Genomic DNA, 16247 nt, shown 5'->3' on the forward strand with positions numbered 1-16247 from the left:
GCTTTCCAAATACTAGATGTGGTTTTGGAAAAGATCTGCTGCTGCCTTGGGTAGAGAAAAGGGGAGCAGCTGAGAGTGCATACTAAGGAACAGCCTAGACATGACCAGGGGTAGCCATGTTTGTTGTTCATATGTCTGCCTCGTTCCTGTACGCTGTGGAATTGAAACGCGTTTTGTCTTCTAACATGGAAAGGGATGCTTGGGTGAGAAGAGAAGAGCCCTTTGAGCCTCAACTTAAATGTGCTTCATTTCCCCTGGCCCTTTCCCCTCAGCCCAGACTATGGAGCGATGGCTTGCAGGCAGTGTTAGAAACTGAGCTGTGAAACCTAGGAGCTAAATGGCACCTTAAACCTAGGTAATGGGCGCAACAACGGAATGTCTAGGCACTTTTTTTTCATAACAAGAATACAAAACTGAAAATGAATCAGCTGCAGCTAAAATATTATGTTCATTTTTCAAATGGTCTAATCCTTCCCCTGCCCACCCCCACTAATATTCTTAAGAGGGTCTCTTCTCCAGTCTTCAGAGTGTAGCTGGAAGTGGGGAGGCAGAAAAGGGTCCTCCTTTCCTTCCACTCTGCAGTTTTAATCCGAAATCTTGGGCGCAGGAGTGCGCCCAGGGCTCAGAAATCGCTAGCGCTAATGAAATTCCCTGTTGCAAAATGCGCCTAGAACAATGGGAGTTTCGAACACAGCTTGCACGGAGGCTAGGAAGGAACGGTTGGGCTTCGCTCTCTTTCCTTGTCTGTCTCTTCTAATGTCAGAAGCTGATCCCACCAACGGCAGTCGCTTTGTACATGCATGGGGTGACACAAGAAGAAAGAAACATGGCTGCCCCTGTTGTATCTAACATGGCTTTCAAGACTTCTAGGATTAGGAATAGACTTTTATGCTCTTTCCACTTCCTTGCCACAGTCCTCTGGGAGGCGGGTCAAATCTTTCACCTTAAACATCGCACCAGTCCTTGCTAAAAAGCTTATTTCAAGGGGGGGGGACCTGTGGTCCTCCAGATAGTTGCTGGACTCTTAACTTCCATTGCCCCTGACCCAGGCAGGCTGAGGCTGATGGGGTTGGAGGTCAGTGACATCTGGATGTCCACAGGTCCTCCATCACTGTCTTATATATCATTGTTAATATGGGAGAGCTTTGCTCCTTTCTGTGTGGTAACTCTTGTTCTAAGCTGTCATGCAAATGAACCTTCACATCTGAAATGTTCTTGTGCAGTTCATGAGGTGGCGTTGGACTGGGATCGTGGAGATCTGATGTCAAGTACCACCTCTGTTGTAGTTTGGTCTTTGGCAACTGAGTCGCAAACCCAGAGCATTACCCAATCTCACAATTTCCGTTCCAGATGTGCAAGAGAAAGATTTCCCCAAAGGAGGAGTTGTCAGCTCTGTTGCACTTCTGTCTTAGGTGTTCTGCTGTTTATTTGTTTACATATGCACTGCTTTCTGGAGTAACATCTTACGAGACCAGCTTACAAAATTCAAAAGCAGGAAAAACCTCACATAAATCAGTAAAACCAATAAAGTATCACAGGTAAATCACATTTAAAAGCACAGCTGAAAGGCCTTCTTAAAATTCATGCTCAAAATTTTACTCAAAGTAGGCGCACTGAGATTAATGAACATGACTAAGTTAGATCCATTAATTTCAATAGGCCTGCTCTAAGTAAAACTTAATTGAATGCCAGCACATCCAGATTAAAGCTAATCATAAAGGCCTTCTTAAATGCAAATGTTATCAAAGCATGCTTAGAGAGGCCTGGGTGCGAGGTTTGCCTGTGTTCCATTGCATTGGTGCAGAAAAGGCCCTGCCAAACTAGTTCGGGTCCACAGGAGACCAGAGAACAGGGTGTGGTATGAAAAGCTCAAAACCTGCATAGGCTCATGTAGGCAGATATGATCCTTTAAATACGGGTAAGGCTTGTAAAAGTAGCCCCAGGTTGGCTGCTTCAGGAATGAGAAGCTGTCCAGAGTGGCTGGGGAAACCCAAGTGGTGTGAGATTCCAGATGTTCCAGGTGTTTACCCAGCGTTCATGTTTCCTTTTGGAAAGAGGCACAGCAGAGACTATGGTGTCTTTATGATAAATGGCTTATTTACACATGTACTACCTGAGCCTATAGGGTCGCGGGTGGCGCTGTGGTCTAAACCACAGAGCCTAGGGCTTGCCGATCAGGAGGTCGGCGGTTCGAATCCCTGCGACGGGGTGAGCTCCCATAGTGAGCTCCTGTCCACCTAGCAGTTTGAAAGCACGTCAAAGTGCAAGTAGATAAATAGGTACCACTCTGGTGGGAAGTTAAACGGCATTTCTGTGCACTGCTCTGGTTCGCCAGAAGTGGCTTATTCATGCTGGCCACATGACCTGGAAGCTGTACGCCGGCTCCCTCAGCCTATAGAGTGAGATGAGAGTCGTCCACGACTGGACCTAACGGTCAGGGGTACCTTTACCTTTACTACCTGAGCCTACAATGGAGGGGTTCGCAGCATCAACATCCGGCACGGCTGTCTCTCTCTGCTTGCTGCTTTGCTTCTGGTCCACATCCCTGCAACTCAGCTCTGAACACTGGCTTTGTCCTTTTAACTAACCGCAAACTGGGGGGGCGGCCCCACCCATTTGCAGTCTCACACAGAGCCTCTTTCATTTGCTTCCTTTAATGACCCATTACCCAGGCTATCACCTCAACACAAGAAGCTAGCCTATCTTAATATTTGCTCAATCCAGGGATCAGAAGGATATCGCATATAGCCTACTTCCTCCCCCCCAAAAAAACCATACAGTGGTGCCTCGCACGACGAAATTAATTCGTTCTGCGAGTTTTTTCATCTAGCGAATTTTTCGTCTTGCGAAGCACGAAATCCCATAGGAATGCATTGAAATTCAATTAATGCGTTCCTATGGTCAAAAAAAGTCCAAACAAAGCCAAATTTGGTACAACAAGAGTTTATTAAGTGCTCTTTACACATACTGTAAAGAGCATTTCAAAAACTGAAGGAACAATAAATTAAGTTTCTAAACATGACAGAAAAACATTTAAAAATCAACAAAGTGTACAGTACATTTTCTAAGACTCTGGGGGACAACTCGAAGAAGGTTCCTCTTCCACTCTTTGCTTCTTGCTGAAGAACCTGTCCATGGTCTGCTGCTTCATCCGCCTTTTCAGCACCTCCCTGAAAGGCGACATGACCCTCGTATCAAAAGTGTTCACAAGATCATGTGCCAGGTCCTTGTCAGGGTGGTGCCGCTGTGCAAAAGCCTGCACATCCTTCCACTTCAGGCAAATGTCCCTCAGTTCTTTGGAGGACAGCCGTTCCTCAGTTGCTTCCTCCTCTTCCAGCGAGGTCTGCTCCTGCGCAGCCTCTGCCTGCAGTTCAACCAGCTCCTGGGTGGTCAGCTCGTGGTCGTGCTCCTCCACCAGCTCGCTGACGTCCTCCTCTGTGACCTCCAGGCCCATGGTCCTCCCCAAGGCAACAATGTCCTGCACCACTGTTGACTCTGGTGCATCAGAGTCACTTGGTGCCACACACTCCGGCCACAGGCTGCGCCAAGTGCAATTCAAATTTCTCTGGCTGATCCCGTTCCAGGCCGTGGTGATCATCTTCAAGCAGGTGACGATGTCGAAGTGGTCCTTCCAGAATTCCCGCAGGGTGATGGTGGTGCAGTCAGTCACCTCGAAGCATCGCCTGAAAAGCTCCTTGGTGTAGAGTTTTTTGAAATTGGCGATGACCTGCTGATCCATCGGCTGGAGCAGTGGCGTGGTGTTAGGCGGCAGGAACATGATGCTGATGAAGCTGAACTCCTCCAACAAGTCCTCCTCAAGGCCTTTAGGATGAGCAGGAGCATTGTCCATCAGAAGCAAAGCCTTCAGCGGCAGGTCGTTGTCCAGCAGGTACTGTTTGACAGCAGGGCCAAAAGCAAGATTGACCCAGTCCACAAACAGCACACGTGTGACCCAAGCCTTACTGTTGGATCGCCACATGACACTCAGCTGCTCCTTGTCGACCTTGTGTTTCTTGAAGGCCCGTGGGTTCTCCGAGTGGTACACCAGCAGGGGCTTGATCTTCAGGTCGCCGCTTGCGTTGGCACAGAAGAGCAGGGTCAGACGGTCCTTCATGGGCTTGTGGCCAGGCAACTTGGCCTCCTCCTGTGTGATGAAAGTCCTTTTGGGCATCCTCTTCCAAAACAGCCCGGTCTTGTCGCAGTTGAAGACCTGCTGTGCAACGTAGCCCTCCGTCTTCACAACCTCCAGGAACTCCGCTGCAAAGTCTTCAGCCGCAGGAACATCAGAACTGGCAGCCTCTCCATGCCTGACCATGCTGTGGATTCCAGATCTTGTCTTGAACCGGTCAAACCAGCCTCTGCTTGCCTTGAAGACTTCTGGCTCACCTGAGGTTCCTGGCTGTTCCCGGACGAGGTCTGCATGCAAGGCCTTGGCCTTCTCACAAATGACGGCCTCAGTCACTGTGTCCCCTGCACGCTGCTTCTCTTCTAACCAGATGAGCAGCAACTTCTCCACCTCCTCCAGAACAGCTGGGCGGTTCTTCACGATCCTGGTGACTCCCTTGGCTGCATCGGTCGCAAGGATCTTCTCCCTCATCTTCAGGATGCTCCCGATGGTCGATGGATTCCTCCTGTACTCCCTGGCGAGGTCTGTCACACGCATTCCACCGTCGTGCTTCCGGATGATCTCCTTCTTCATTTCCAGCGTAACCCTATCCTTCTTCCTCTCGCCGGCCTCTGCAGCAGCAGTCTTCTTGGGTCCCATGGCAGCACAGCTCCTACCTTCGCAACCCCCCCCCCCCAAAAAAATCAGTGCTTCACATCCAAAAAATTCAAAAGCACCCAGCCACCCACCACACAGAAATTCAAACCCAGAACCAAGTCCTTGAATTCCAAACACCCCAACCCAAAATCCAAAAACCCCCAAAAAAGTTTTAAAAGTTTAACTTACCAAATGGCTGCAAAAGAAGTTTTGGAAAAGCTTCAAAAATCACCAAAGTCTTCAAAAACCTCAACTATTCCCCCAGCCACCCACCACACAGAAATTGCAAACCCCTCCCCAACTGTTGCAAACCCCTCCCCAACTGTTCCCCCAGCCCCTCCCCAACTCTTGCAAACCCCTCCCCAACTGTTCCCCCAGCCACCCACCACACAGAAATTCAAATCCAGAATTTTTTTTAAAAAAACAGCAGAGTGGCCCAATGGTCACAGAAAATCATAAAAATGCAGAAAAAAACCACACAAGCTTCCAGATTCTTGCAAACCCCTCCTCAACTGTTCCCCCAGCCACCCACCACACAGAAATTCAAACCCAGAATTTTTTAAAAAAAAAACAGCAGAGTGGCCCAATGGTCACAAAAAATCATAAAAGTGCAGAAAAAAAACACACAAGCTTCCAGATTCTTGCAAACCCCTCCCCAACACCAAGTTCTTGAATTCCAAACACCCCAACCCAAAATCCAAAAACCCCCAAAAAAGTTTTAAAAGTTTAACTTACCAAATGGCTGCAAAAGAAGTTTTGGAAAAGCTTCAAAAATCACCAAAGTCTTCAAAAACCTCAAAAAAGGCTACCACACCGCGTGCTATGAGTTGCTCCTCGAAGTCAAGTCGCAACTGCACCTCTTCAAGCAATGCACCCTGGGTATTAACGGTTTTACGAAAAAGGAAACAAACTTGCAAGACGTTTTCGTCTTGTGAAGGAAGCCCATAGGGAAATTTGTCTTGCGAAGCACCTCAAAAAACGAAAAACTCTTTCGTCTAGCGAGTTTTTCGTCTTACGAGGCATTCGTCTTGCGAGGTACCACTGTAACAGTATGCTTGAAGTGTAATAGAGATTTTCATTTGTGTTGGCAATTGTGAGCTTTCAGCTGAGGAATGATACTGATTCTGGATGGATTAATGCAAAAGGTAGGAATGTTATTTCTATTGCTATTGAACTAGGGTGTATGGAGTGTTATGGGAGGGGTAGTATCTCTGGTGGGGGACACATTGCCCTCCTTTTGGGTTGTTTGTCCACCTTTGGTCCTCACCCTGCACTCAGCTCTCACCTGTGGCTTCTACCTGTCAGCATGTGACAGTGGTCACATCCCGGGAACATCTTCGACTGGCCAGCTAAGCCAGTTGCCAATGGGTCTCAAACCCTCGATGAGTTAGGGACTTCCCCTGCATGCAAAGACAGGAGAGGATGAGACCAGTAGTGCGTCCAATGGTCAATAAGATGGCTTCTGCATGTGCTGTTGAGGGAAGCGAGGGGCAGGCAGAGCTCATCAACCTGAGAAGGTAGCTCTTCTAGGAGAAGGAAAACTCTGAGCCTATGCCTCTGCTGCCTTGTGGGATATCTTTTGAAGAAGAAAAGGCTTCGGAGTAAACCCTACAGAAATCCAGAGTGGAGTCCCTAAGGTGGTTGGATGGCGCCCTGTACGCCTCCTTCAAGCAGCTCCTGCAGCAAAGCTGGTGCCAAACATATTGCTTTGCTTTCCTTTGGATCATATCAGTGAGGCCGAGAGGGGATTCTTGTCATCTGGGCAGCCCAGGACCTCTGTACACACTGCCTAAGCTTGCACCCCGGAGAGGTTACTTCAGTGCTGTTAACGCAGCAAAAGCAACACAGGAGGAAGCAGTTACAAGTTACCAGTCTCTGCAGCCACAGCAGGTGCTGTGATTCTCTAGTGCAGGCTTCCTCAAACTCGGCCCTCCGGATGTTTTTGGCCTACAACTCCCATGATGCCTAGCTAGCAGGACCAGTGGTCAGGGATGATGGGAGTTGTAGTCTCAAAGCATCTGGAGGGCCGAGTTTGAGGAAGCCTGCTCTGGTTGTTTGACTTCACCCCTGATGGTGCACTCCATTGTCTCTCGAGACAGACAGATGCCCTGCTCAGGAGTCACCGCACAAATGTGAGCTGGACAGGGAACCATCGCCAGCTTAGTCCTGTGCCCTGGTTGTACTAGGTTGTCCTCAGGGCTGCTTGCAGAAAGCTCTCTGCTGCATCAGGAGTCCTAGCCGAGTCTTGAGGGCCCAGCCTAGAGACCTCTTTCCCTTTTGCACAGCCTCACTTAGGGCTTCTCGGTTTAGGCTTGTTACCTGATTGTGACGTGTGTTTTGTGAATGAGCAAAACACCTAAGGTGAGCCTTTCATATCGCCTCACACACAATGCTCCTTGTTTCAATGGAAACAGTTGTGAGTCATGGAGTGACAGAACTCAAACAATGATTCATGTATGTGTGTCCCAGCCGTAAACAGAGCCTCACAGTTAGGAGTCATGTCAGCGCGACCTACTCTCTTTTCTGCCCGGGGAGAGGGGGCTATGTGTATATTATATATTTAATTATTTATCGTTTGCCATTTATATGGTGCCCCCTAAAATAAATTATCTAGGCCTGATACAGATAAATGAAACACAGCAATTATACAATGGTACATTCAAAATCCACAACAAGCTTAAAAATCCAACCAGCGTAAAAGCATACAAGGAACAAACAAGGCTGACACACAGATACACACAAGTGCAATACTGGAGCAGAAAAGCTGAAATCACAATCAAATGCAGGAGCTAAATGCCATCAACCATGCCACAGAGATTTAAAAAACAAGATATTAAAAGGGGAGGGAGGGGGGAAGGAGGAGGAGGAAAAAGGGGGTCAGGTATTATTATTCTTTTATTTTTTTAAAAAAAAACCCAAAACAGCTCAATAAAGTGAGGTGTGTGGTAGGGGGTCAAAGGAGGGTTTCATAAGGTAGGCAGGAAAGGAAACTGCCTATGAGGAGCGTTTCTGGAGAAAAGTTGGGAAAGAATGCATTTTTAAAAAACACTTTTTATGGATCAGATTTGATCTACTTAAACAAAATTTATATACCCCTTGATTGTGAAGAAAAAGAAAAGCAAGAGACCCAAACACCTCTGAGTGCTTTACAAAAAGTATAACAATAAATAATAAATTATAATAATTTTTTATTTATACCCCGCCCTTCCTGGTTCAGAAAACCGGGCTCAGGGCGGCTAACAACAAATCCAAAACACTTAATTGTAGAAGCAGCATAAAATACAGTATAAAAACATGAATAACAATAAAATCCATCTAATAAGCATTGGATAGTCACCAGGGCTAGCTAGCTGAATTAGTCCTACTTGGGCCAGCGAGGAGGCCAGGGGAGAATTAGCTGTGGGGTCTCAGAGTGGGTAATCTTCGTAAAAGGGGAGAGGGAGGGAAGAAAAGGGAAATAAAAGATCAGGCTGAATTCAAATTAAAGGCCAGGCGGAATAGCTTTGTCTTACAGGCCCAACAGAAGGAGGTTAAATCCTGCAGGGCCCTAGTCTCATGGGACAGAGCATTCCACCAGGTTGGAGCCATCACTGAAAAGGCCCTGGCCCTGGTGGAGGGTAGTCTGACTTCCTTAGGGCCCGGGACCTCTAAACTATGGTTATTCGTGGACCTTAACGTCCTCTGCGGGGCATACCAGGAGAGGCGGTCCTGTAAATATGAGGGCCCTAATGAAGTTAGTAGGTGTTACAAACACATTCCAAAAATGAAAGGAAAAGATTAAAAATTAACAGTAGCTAAGAGAATCTCTGCCTCTTCCCCACGCCCTCTGTGCATGCTGGAGAGATTGGTGGAAACCATGGCTGGCTAGAAAGTCAAGACAAAATCTATAGAGCCCTGATGGTGACTCAGTCCTTTCAATAATAATCAGAAGTGACAAGGCTCTTCTTGTCAACCCAGTCAGGGGGCACCTGGAAAAGGCCTCAGCCCTAAAGACAGTGACTGTACCAGATTGGGTCTGGTATGGAGGAGCATATGCTAGGATGTGTATGAATGAGACAGGCCTGGCTTGGGTTGTAGGTGGGCCTCAAATGAGGGAATCAGATAGAACGGTATGTAATTCAAGATGTTAAAATTCAAGATGTGGAAATGTTGCTTGGCCACAGAACTGCGCAAAGTGAGTTTATAGTTGCCACACATGAACTGGTCAGGGTTGTGAACACCCCATGCCTTTTCAAAGCACACACACACAATTCTGTGCCAGGGTTATGCAAATTCTGCTCCCAGAAAGGTAGGGATGTAATAAAAAAATTAATTGTAATAAGAATATGAAAATTAAGCAACATTGCTTATATTTGATTAATTTGCATAACTCTACACCTGTTAATCAGGGATGCGGAAAGCAAGACAAGACATTAAAAGCCCCATTCGCTGATCAACTGAAATATTATTAGGTTAGCCCTCTGATGTTTATTATTCATCAGGTGAGGCTTGCACTATTTCACATGTAACTTCACGGTCATGAGGGCTAGAAACTTTTTAAAAAGTGCATGGGTTTGGTTTGGTTTTGAAATCAGATTGTAAAAATCTCACTTCGTAAATAAAAGGGATGTCTCTAGGTTTCATGGTTGTAAGAAAAATATGAATTAAGTGTCAGAAGATATTTCTGTGGACCTCTTTCCCATAGGTCTTGAAAGAGAAGAGGGTTATGCACTGTACCCGTTCTCTTGGCATCATTTAGCTGAATTCCCTTTTTCTTTTGCACACCAATTCCATCCTCCACTGTATGCATTCCTTCTAAATTCTTTTTACCATCATCAACTGGCAAAAGTGTTGTATTTTTGCAAATAGTTTTTTGGGGGGGATTTGTAGAGGGGGTCTACAAAGGTGAGGTCCAATATTTATGAAAAGGTCCTGCTACATTTGCTTGCTCAGATGAAAGATTGATCTTTTTTAATGAAATTTATTCCCCAGTGGAAAACCTGAGTCTCAGAATGTGTCAGGATCCTTTCATAAACATTGGTTTGCAACGTTCTGGCTTTAGTTCTTATTTTTATATCAAAACTGGGGTGATTAGGATGGATTGTGCAGTTTGACTCCCCCCACTGATAATGTCCCTACTTGCTCAGACTTACCGGACTCATGGGGTACTATTCTGGCCTGAGAAATTTGCATCTCACTTGCTATTTCAGATGGTCTAAGCCCTTGCTTGCCATCCTTTAATTATTCTTATTCCCCTAGTAGCAGAATGCTTGACAGTAAAGGAGAGGTAGATAGGCCTCCAGAATGAAGCAGAACAGAGTTTTTATACTTTTTAGTGCTTTTCTCAGGGGGTACTCAAAGGTATGCAGTACCCGCACCTCTTTTTGTTGTTGCTAAAAAGTGTGGCACTTACTGTATTTTTTTTTTCCTGGCGTCTTGCTCCTTTTCTTTTTTTTTTTAAGAAATATTTATTAAAATTTTACAAAAACAAGTATACAAAAACACATAATAAAGGAAACAAAAAGATAAGGATAAACACACAGAAAAAATAAAAAAAAAATAAAAACAATTCTTTTTCATAACTTAAAACTCATTTGCTTGTTTCTTTGACTTCCTCACACCTCCCCTTCTTGTATTCCCGTTTAAATAATCAAATCAGCAAATCCTTACCCTCTTTCATTTATCTTATCTCTATAACTTAACATTTTATAACTCAATATTTTCATCCATTATCAATTCATTTTTGCATATTCTTATTAACTTTGTTGCTAATACCACTTATTTCCAATCCAAAAGTGTGGCACTTACTGTAACAACATCATGGTGAGAACGAGCACCTATTTTTCTAGAAGGAAAGCACTGAATGGGGGTATATAATGTCAGGGGTGAACGAAGGCTAACCAACACCCGCGGAGGGGCAAACTGCAGGCTGCGCGTGCGTTGCGCTGCTACATACGACGCATGCGTGGTGTCGCTACATATGGCATATGTGCGGCGTTGCTACATAGGGCGCATGTGCAGTGTTTCTACATACGGCGCATGCGTGTGACACTGCACATGCATTGTACGTAGCGGTTTGCCGCCGGCGCCGCCCGGACGGCGTACGGACGGTGGCAGGATCCTCTGCTCGCGGCTGCAGCTGCGAATGGAGGATCCTCCACATGCGGCTGTGGCAGCACAATGGCTGCTCACACTGCTGTGCCCAGGGATGGCGGGGTGCCTTCTTGTCACCCCCCAGACATGGCACCTGGGGCACACCACCCCCCGACTCCTCTTGTGACGCCACTGTATGGTGTGAATTCCCCTGACCTTGCTCTCCTCCTCCAGAATACTCTGAACAGGCTCATCCCTTCTTCAATTAACATGTTTGTGCCGCATAAGTGTGTTAGTCTTTAAAAGGCCGCACAACTCTTTTGTTTGTGTATCCTCTTTGAGAACTGAGTGTCAGAGAGGCGTTAGGATGATGGATCACTCTAGCGTGTATATGGTGGTACGTACTTTAGTATCCTGTTGGCACACAATGAACGACACGCCATCAAAGTTAACTCTTGTTTAGAAGTGCTGTTTATCCTATGTGAGTTTTGCGTCTCTCCAGAGCCCACCTTGGGAACTTTCTATAGCTTTTGTGATGGAGGGTTGGGACACTTGGCTCTCTTTCAGTTGTGCATGTTGGGCTTTCCGTATGAATGTTTCAAGAAGATAAGAGCCTTGGAGGTGCATTTCTTCTGGCTCAGATGATTGCTAATTCAAACTTGTTCAGTTGCAACCCTGAGCCTTAGCATGCAATGGACTGAAGGGGCACTGCACAACACGCAAGCCATTGTTGGCAGCCCATAAGCTACTGTGCAGCCTGAGAAACTGACAGCGATATAAACCTGGGCAAACATCCAGCCCTGTGCAGTTAGTAACCTATACCATAGTGTTTGTACAGCACTGAAGACTAGCTGGCAAAATAAGGTTAACAGCCAGCCAGCTGCACCTGGGAGCTGCATGGCATTTCAACACAGCCTTGTCAAGGCACACATCTGAACGGTGTTGGGGCTACTCCAATTTACTTTATAATGCCTAAACGTTATGGCAGAGTTTCTTTTCTTGAACTGCTTAGGTTGTGGAATGACTTGCCTTACCTCAGCTCATCACTGAGTTCACCTCACTTATCTGAGGACTAGTTATGGCTTAATAAACATGGAAAGGTGTGGATACCCTGCCAATGAACCCTTTGTGAGAATGTTAAGGCTTGGGGGAGAAAGAAGGCTGTAAATCACACCTAGAAATGCTACTTAATTGTTGATTAGGAAAAATCTGGCTCCACCCTTCTATTAAGTATGACTCGTAGTTCCATGCAAATAGCAGTTAATTAACACCACCAATGCCCTCTAGGGACGTGGGTGGTGTTGTGGGTTAAACCACAGAGCCTAGGACTTGCCGATCAGAAGGTTGGCGGTTCGAATCCCCGCAACGGGGTGAGCTCCCGTTGCTTGGTCCCTTCTCCTGCCAACCTAGCAGTTCGAAAGCACGTCAAAGTGCAAGTAGATAAATAGGTACTGCTCTGGGGGGAAGGTAAACGGCGTTTCCGTGCGCTGCTCTGGTTCGCCAGAAGCGGCTTAGTCTTGCTGGCCACATGACCCGGAAGCTGTACGCCGGAAAAAAGAGCTGAGTATTATGTGATCATAGCAAGCAAGAGTGGATCCAGGATTTCTGAATTTCAATATTGAGTTAAAGCTTGTATACGTTTATGAGAAAGACGGAGAACGCAGGCACAGTAAGGCCTCAGTTGGGAGGCAGGTCTTGTAGCAAAAGAGCTCAGTTTGGTAGTTCTGCTTTTGGATCACACTCTAGATAAGCCCACCCACATTTGTCGTGGAGTTCTGTTGCCTCTAGGTAGACACTTTTCCCACACTGAACCAATACTCCTGCTTTTCACACCTTCTCATAAGGGATCTGTAGCTCAGTTGTTTATTAGAGATAACAGTTGTATGCAGAATGCCTCTGTCATTGGCCTGAGCGACTTCAGCTAAATGGATCTCAGTCTGCTTGAGATCTTGGGAGAGATGCTGCCAGTCTCAACAGGCAGTACTGGACCAGGAAGACCAGCGGTTTGACCCAGTAATAGGGGAGTTCCATGGCACAAGGTGGGCCAATGGTTAAGTGGGAAATGGGGTTTCCTGGCTACTGGCCAGCTCTTCTTTGGGAAAGGACTACAGAAGGTAACCTGCTACCATTTTGGAGTAGCCAACCAAGCTGAAAAGAGAATTGATTGGCCAAGCTTTCTAACTGCAGCCTTTCAAGGCAAACCACATAGTGACATGTGCTGCAGCCTGGTCTGGCATCTTTCATCCACACACACCCTGATCTAGGCCTGTCTTCTTTCCCTCTCCTTCTTTCCTCCCCTTTGTACAGTTGCCGAACCAGTAACAGAAAGAGCCTGATCCTGACAAGTACATCGCCGACGCTGCCGCGGCCTCACTCTCCACTCCCAGGTCATATTGGTGAGTTAAGCCCTTGACCTGCCATATCCTTCTTTCAGGAGTTCCACCCTGGGTGTGCCTTATCCAACACTACACGGTGGGTCACAAACAGAGTATGGCCCCTTGTCTTGCTGCCCCTGCTCAGGCAGTGGCCTTCAAACAAGGCCAGCTAGACTGGCTTTGACAAAGCACACCTTGGAGTCGAGTAGTAATTGCTCATACCCAGGACTAATAAGTTGCCCTTGGTTCCTTCTGAGGACACAGTAAAGTCCTTCATTTTTTAATCTACCCTCGTTTTGTTTTTTTAAAATGTGGGGTTCCTTTGCATTGCTACAGCTGGATAGGATTAGATGGACATAGTCTTGTGTTATACCTGTTTGTCATAACATGCCAGGATGCCTACAGAAATATTGAGAGAATTTTCGTCTAAAATCCATGTCCACCTCACCCAGTTTCCATCCTGTCAGCCTTGCCATACGTTTAGCAATAAGTATTACCTTGACTCCAAAGCAATCATATTACTTTGATTTAGAACCAATGTTGTCTTTGTGGGTTCATCCAACTTCTAGTCAGCCTTTGCATCTGAACTGTAATTTTCCCACTGATTTCTTTGCTCATCTTTCCATGCATCCCAGGCCATCTGTCTATTATTCTGGCCACATATATAGCAGCACCTTCTCGTCTGTCCATCTTACTAACTATCCCTGCCATTGTCTGTCCATCTGTCTGACTTAAAATCTTTTCCTCTGACTATCTACCCAGCCATTTGACACTTGATCATTAATCCCCCATTGTCTGTCAGTCACCTGTCTTATTTGTTTATTCACCCATCCAGCATTCTATTTCTTGGCCTCTTTCTGTCTTCTGTTTTCATATTCCTCTGCATCACCTCCCATGGCTTGTGGCTGGAGTCACTATGGCAACCTTTCTCATTATGGCAGGCTCTGAATATGAATATGAATATGAATATGCTGGCTCCTTGAGTGAGACAGGATTAAGAATTCGATTTGATCCTCTGGCAGTCTCACGAGGCAATGTGTTGATTTCCCTTTTGTGTCTTCTTTTCCTGCCCTGCCCACAGGTAGCAGCCCTCTGGACAGCCCTCGGAACTTTTCCCCCAATACACCAGCCCACTTTTCCTTCGCTTCCTCCCGCAGGTAAGAGCAGTCCCTCATTCTTTGGGGCTCTGATGTCCAATGGCTTTTGGGAATCACCACTGCAAACCCGGACTCCTTCACTGACCACTGCTGTGTCCATACAGGGGTGTTGCACAATGAGTAGTCCACTTTTTACGTATGCACCTGGGTGCAACAGTGTCCACAGATGTCATTTAAATTTTCTGCCTCAGAGTCCTAAACCAGTGTTTTGCATCTGCACTAGTTGCGTGTATCCTTGTGGTGCCCACTCCCCTCAGTTATTATGTACACACCCTACATTAACATTTACTTAAGGTTGGCATGAGCACAGATAGTTATAGATATAGATATAGATATAGATATAGATATAGATATAGATATAACCAGGGATGCAGGTGGCACTGTGGTGTAAACCACTGAGCCTCTTGGGCTTGCTGATCAGAAGGTCAGCGGTTCGAATCCCTGCGACGGAGTGAGCTCCTGTTGCTCTGTCCCAGCTCCTGCCAACCTAGCAGTTCGAAAGCACATCAAAGTGCAAGTAGATAAATAGGTACTGCTGCAGCGGGAAGATAAACAGCATTTCCATGCGCTTTGGTTTCCGTTACAGTGTCCCGTTGCACCAGAAACAGTTTAGTCCCGCTGGCCACATGACCCTGAAAACGGTATGTGGACAAATGCCGGGTCCCTCAGCCTGAAAGCAAGATGAGCACTGCCGCCCCATAGTCGCCTTTGACTGGACTTAACTGTCCAGGGGTCCTTTACCATTACTTTTTTACCTACACATATAACCACACCTTAAAAAAACAACCGCAGAAAATAGTCAAGAACTAAGGTTTACCAGCAAATTTTGCAATGGGCAAAATGAAGGGTTGTGAATTTGGGGGTAGGGGAGTAAACACAAACAAAAATAAGTCTTGCCATGCCGCTAATAGCTACTGATGGTACAGCAAGCCCCCCTAGAGATTTGCCTCATGGGAGACCTGCCTCTCCACTTGCAGTCCTTATTTGATGAAGTCCCACCATCTTCCCACATCTGGCTGCAGAGGCAGAGTCTCCTGGACAAAGTTCCCATAGACTACTGAGTGAAAGGAAGCCCACTTGGGGTAGAAACCAGTTGCTCTGTCCACAAGGAGAACCAACTCATATCCATTCCTCATATTTTTTTCTTGCTTCAGCCCCTGCCCAATCTCCCAGTTCCCCACCAGCCCATCCCAAGAAGTCCCTATCCCTCTCTAAGGCTTCGGAGGAGAACTGCAGGTTCCTGGCTATCATTCTCGTGTTTGATCTACCAGGCCATGCTGCCAGAATGTGGCATACAGGAACATTTGAGGCGGTTGAAGACTCTACAGCTGCTGCTCCCCACTCCCCATCTGCTCTCTGCTCTTTTTATAGTCATGCCCATGCAGCTTCTGCCTCCCACCCCCATCCCCACCCCCAAAAGCAAGGGAACAGACTGTGAAGTTCCATCTTGCCATCAACAAAGTGCTGAGTAAAATCCGCCTTGAGCTGTTTACAGATCTCTGTTCTGTGAATTTTCACACTGGACTAAAACACACGTACGGTTTTATCACAGGAGTATGATTCGAAAATACCTTATTCCATGGAACTTGCAAAGTCACTCGTGTCAGAGAGAGAGAGAAAGAATGAGAGAGAAATCAAGCACAGTGTATAGACTGGAACAAACCAGGACACCCCGAAAGAGCTTTTTTTAAGGAAACCACTGAAATTGTTGAGTTGTGGGGTTTTTTTAAGGAAAATCCGAAAGTTGTTGAGCTTTTCTTTACAAAAACGCCAAAAAATGTATGTGTGGTTTTTTTTAATTGACTTGCCTAAGATCCAGGACAAAATGCTACCTTTCGGAAATTCACCCCAACATCAATTCCACCTTCGAAATCCCAGTAA

General features: G+C 46.3%; 1 protein-coding gene across 1 annotated transcript in view; it reads left to right on the forward strand.

Moving 5' to 3' along the window:
• MAST1 (microtubule associated serine/threonine kinase 1) overlaps positions 1 to 16247 on the forward strand; it is a 101927-nt gene that overhangs the window by 36651 nt on the left and 49029 nt on the right. The window contains exons 3-4 of the mRNA XM_083592797.1: positions 13142 to 13230; positions 14291 to 14366. Of these exons, the coding sequence (XP_083448923.1) occupies positions 13142 to 13230; positions 14291 to 14366 (165 nt within the window). The remainder of the gene's footprint in view (positions 1 to 13141; positions 13231 to 14290; positions 14367 to 16247) is intronic.

The sequence above is a fragment of the Podarcis filfolensis genome (genome assembly GCF_964270895.1).
Source record: "Podarcis filfolensis genome assembly, chromosome: 17".
NCBI classification, from domain to species: Eukaryota; Metazoa; Chordata; class Lepidosauria; order Squamata; family Lacertidae; genus Podarcis; species Podarcis filfolensis.